The sequence below is a fragment of the Corvus kubaryi genome, unplaced genomic scaffold (assembly GCF_017639235.1).
Source record: "Corvus kubaryi isolate FWS band 111438036 unplaced genomic scaffold, C.kubaryi_AGA036_p1.0 123, whole genome shotgun sequence".
NCBI classification, from domain to species: domain Eukaryota; kingdom Metazoa; phylum Chordata; class Aves; order Passeriformes; family Corvidae; genus Corvus; species Corvus kubaryi.
The window spans coordinates 844,503-848,694 of NW_024580658.1; the positions used below are offsets into that span (position 1 = coordinate 844,503).

The following is a 4,192-nucleotide window of genomic DNA, read 5'->3' on the forward strand; positions in this document are numbered from 1 at the left end:
GGGCGCGGCGGGGCCGATGAGGCCGCCCGGGACGCCGCGGGATGTGGCGCTGGAGGTGCCGCCCGCGCTGAGCGGCCCCGCCGCCACCATGGGAGCGAGCGCGGCCGCGGGGCTGCCCGAGCGCCTCCGCCTGCCCGTCTGCTTCCTCGGCGTGTTCGCCTGCTACTTCTACTATGGCATCCTGCAGGAGAGCATGTGAGCCGCGCCGCACCGGGGACACCGGGACGGAGCGGGACACGAGGCGGGGAGACCGGGGAGGGACCCGGGGCTGGGGGGACACCCGGGGCTGGGGGGACACCCGGGGCTGGGGGCCCTGCAGACGAGGGACTGGGGCAGACGCGGGCAGCGGGACCCGACTGGGTCGCGCCGTTCCTTGCCCGTGGCCCCGGCTCTCTCCCCGGCTCTCTCCCCGCTCTCACCGGTGCCCGTCCCGCTCTCTCTGTCCCCGGTGTCCGTCCCGCAGCACACGAGGCCGCTACGGGGAGGGCGCGAAGCAGGAGAAGTTCAAGTACGCGCTGACCCTCGTGTTCATCCAGTGCGTGATCAACGCCGCCTTCGCCAAGCTCCGTAAGTCCGGGATGCCCGGGACGGCGGTGGCCGGGCCCGGGGCCGCTCCTGAGCCGCCGCTGTCCCCGCAGTGATCCGGTTCGTGGACGCGGCGCGGCCGGACCGCACGCGGGGCTGGCTGTACGGGGCCTGCTCCTTGTCCTACCTGGGCGCCATGGTCTCCAGCAACTCCGCGCTGCAGTTCGTGAGTTACCCCACACAGGTGGGTGCGGGAGCCGCTGCGGGGGGACACGGGGGGCACTGACCCCGGCACTGACCGTGACACTGACCCCAGCCCTGACCGTGACGCTGACCATGACACTGACCCCAGCCCTGACCATGACACTGACCCCAGCACTGGCGCCCCAGCACTGACCCCGGCACTGACCCCAACACTCGTTCTCCTGGAGTCCCTTTTGTGTCACAGTCACTGCCAGAGCTGGAGGGAGGGGCTGAGAGAGCTCGGAAAAGGGAGAGAAATCGCCCAGAAATGCTGGGAGTTGGGTGATTGGGAGGGAATTTGGGTGATTCCCCTTGAGGCGGGTGCTGAGCTGTCCCTGCTCAGTCTCAGCAGCCCATGGGGGATGTTCTGTGTCTCGTTTTGGGATGTGGATCATTAACACCCATCCTTCCTTCCCAGGTTCTGGGCAAGTCTTGTAAGCCCATCCCAGGTAGGAGAATTCCCCATTTTCTGTGTGTTTGTGTGGATTTCTGTGCCTCCAGCAACCCCTCACCTGTCAGAGCTCTGCCTGGGGCTGGGCCGGGTTTGATTCCAGGGAGGGGTTTGGGGAGCACTTGGTGATGTTCCTTCTCTGCAGCCGTGATTTGGGAATGACTTGGTAGGGCTTTAATGCCCCCGAGGGGTTCCAGGCGCCATTTGTGATGTCCCCTCTCCCCAGTGATGCTGCTGGGGGTGACCCTGCTGCGGAAGAGGTACCCCCCAGCCAAGTACCTGTGCGTGCTGCTCATCGTGGCGGGGGTGGCCCTGTTCCTCTACAAGCCCAAGAAGGGGACGGGGGACACCGAGCACGTCTTTGGCTACGGGGAGCTGCTGCTGGTGAGTGCAGGGACCTGCCAGGGCCGGGCCTCAGAGTGGGGGGTTACACCTGGTAGGAGCCCCAGGGTCTCAGGTGGGATTTCCCCTTCACCTGGGATAAATTCTGGGCTCTCAGGTGGGATTTACCCTCACCTGGGATGGGTCCCAGGGTCTCAGCTGTGCCTTGAAGGTGTGGCAGGACAGCTGGGGGCAAGGGCAGCCTTCCTGCGCTCTGCATGCCCTCCCAGCGCCGTTAACAGCCCCTGCTAATAACCCCTGTAAGAACGGGGGGCAGGAGGGTTTTCCCTGGGGAGAAGCAGCAGGCCCTGAGGGTTTGTGGCGTCTGTGCCCAGCTGCTGTCGCTGACCCTGGACGGGCTCACGGGGGTGTCCCAGGACCACATGAGGGCTCACTACCAGACAGGCTCCAACCACATGATGCTCAACGTCAACCTCTGGTCCACACTGTTCCTGGGGGCAGGTAAGGAACGCAGGGATGGATCCCAGGGAACGGCCACGCCCTGCCCTGGGCCGGCCCCGGCGCCAAAAATGTGCCTGGGGTACTTTGGAATTTGTTTTGTTTGGGATTTTTGGGTTTTTTGTTTGTGGCCCCAGCCCCTGCCACCCCCTGGGCTCTCCCCTGAGGGTCCCGGAGCAGCTCCTGCTCCATCTGGGAGCAGAAACCGGAGCCCAGGCAGGGCTGGGAGCTGCCCCTGCCCACGGCACCGGGTGAGCTCTGAGGTCCCTCCCAGCCCAAACCGTTCCAGGAGCAGGGAGCAGCGCTCCTGATTAACTGCTGGGGACTGTTCTGCTGGAATTTGATCCCAGCTAATGATCTTTCTTTCACTGATTAACCAGGAGGGCGACTGCTTCTCCTGCTGCTGTTTCCTCCTGTTGTTTCTGGAGATCACTCCCTGTTTTCAGGGGTTCTGAGCCCAACCCGACCCCACGTGGGCGGGGAATCCTCATCCAAGCCGCTCATCCCGGGCTGTTTTCCAGGGATCCTGTTCACAGGGGAGCTCTGGGAGTTCCTGAGTTTCACGGAGCGTTATCCCAGCATCATCTCCAACATCCTCCTCTTCGGGCTCACCAGCGCCCTGGGCCAGGTCAGTGCCCTGGGCTGGGGCCGTCCCACGGGGTCAGGGACGGGATTTTGGGTGGGATTTCCTTCCCTGCAAGGGAGTGGGGTGGAATTTCCAGAGAAGCTGTGGCTGCCCCATTCCTGGGAGCGTCCAGGGCCGGGTTGGAGCACCTGGGATAGGGGAAGCTGTCCCTGGATGAGCTTCAAGGCCCCTCCAGCCCATGCCAGGATGCCATAAACCTACTTCAGCCCACGAATAATCAGGATTCGAAGCAAGATCCCTTGGGATTTTCCCCTGGCTCCCTGTCCTGGCCGTGGCAGTGACAGGGCTCTGTGTCTGTCGGGGCAGAGCTTCATCTTCATGACCGTGGTGTACTTCGGGCCCCTGACCTGCTCCATCATCACCACCACTCGCAAGTTCTTCACCATCCTGGCCTCCGTGGTGCTCTTTGCCAACCCCATCAGCCCCATGCAGTGGGTGGGCACCATCCTGGTGTTCCTGGGTGAGTTTGGGAAGCGAATCCATGGGATCCTTCCCCTGGGAACTCCTCAAACCCGTTGGAACGGGACAAGGGCGCTCTGGAGGGAGTGTGGGACCAGCAGATCCATTTGCTCCTTTCCCCCTCCCTCATTCCATGGGGGAATTTGGGGATATTAAGCTGATTTTGCCCCAAATTCCCGGCTTTCTGCTGGATTGAAGAACACAAATTTTGTGTTTTGTCTCCCCCCAGGCCTTGGACTCGATGCCAAATTCGGGAAGGGGGTGAAGAAGACGTCGCATTGAGGTTGATCGCTCGATCCCCGCAGTCGGAATGAACTTTTAATTTATTGTCTTGTACCTCAGAATCTGGCGTGGAACTGGACTCAGGACAGGGAATCAGAAGGAGACCGTGTGGAATTTATTTCTGGCTTTGGTTTGGTTTTTTTTTTTTAATTCTAAATCGTCTCTGAAATGTAATCCTTCCGTTTGAGGTGTAATTCAGCTTTTTTTGTGTAATCAGAGCTGCCCCCCGGAGCTGAGCAGCAGGAGCAGATCCTTGCCTTAACAGGAAAACACAAATCCTTCCTATCTTTATTAAAGAAAACAGATAATGGCCACTCTTCCCGGGCTTTCTTTGGGGATTTGGCTGATCTGGGGGGGACCCCGCTCTGCTCTCCAGGGAGGGAGAGGAATGATCCCGGTTTTTGGGGTGATCCCAGGGTTAAAGCCTTGTTGGAGACACCCCCCTCTGATTGTGGGGTTTTCCAGAGGCTTGGAGCAGCTGCTTGGATTTTCTCCCACTGGGATGTGTGAGTGGAAATCCTGGATGTGCCTCACCCTGCTCTGGCTCCCAGGAAATGAGAATTCCCCAAACCCAGGGCAGCTCTGGGGCTGAACCCCCCCGGATCTGCCGGAACAGCTCCTGTCCCGTCCATGGATCCCCCAGGAGGCTCCAGGGCAGTCCCGGGAGGGGTTCCCAGAGCAGCTCTGGCATTTCCCCCAGACAGGAGCAGCTCCCGTGGCTGCCGGGGTTCCTGACTCCTCCTGAG

General features: G+C 61.5%; 1 protein-coding gene across 1 annotated transcript; it reads left to right on the forward strand.

The window, feature by feature from the left end:
* Nucleotides 1–11: 11 nt before the first annotated feature.
* SLC35B1 (solute carrier family 35 member B1) lies at nucleotides 12–3,564 on the forward strand. The gene is made up of 9 exons (XM_042017553.1): nucleotides 12–195; nucleotides 464–567; nucleotides 639–769; nucleotides 1,187–1,217; nucleotides 1,446–1,603; nucleotides 1,936–2,062; nucleotides 2,581–2,687; nucleotides 3,012–3,165; nucleotides 3,394–3,564. Exons 1-9 carry the CDS (start codon nucleotides 17–19, stop codon nucleotides 3,444–3,446), a joined length of 1,044 nt encoding a protein of 347 aa, XP_041873487.1. The 5' UTR covers nucleotides 12–16; the 3' UTR covers nucleotides 3,447–3,564.
* Nucleotides 3,565–4,192: the final 628 nt, after the last annotated feature.

What these genes read in the sequence shown, in the direction of transcription:
- SLC35B1 (XM_042017553.1), top strand. Translation starts at nt 17, where the DNA reads ATGAGGCCGCCCGGGACGCCGCGGGATGTGGCGCTGGAGGTGCCGCCC. An exon ending in TCGTGAGTTACCCCACACAG is followed by an intron (nt 770 to 1,186) that starts GTGGGTGCGGGA and finishes CTTCCTTCCCAG; the next exon opens with GTTCTGGGCAAGTCTTGTAA. An exon ending in CACACTGTTCCTGGGGGCAG is followed by an intron (nt 2,063 to 2,580) that starts GTAAGGAACGCA and finishes GCTGTTTTCCAG; the next exon opens with GGATCCTGTTCACAGGGGAG.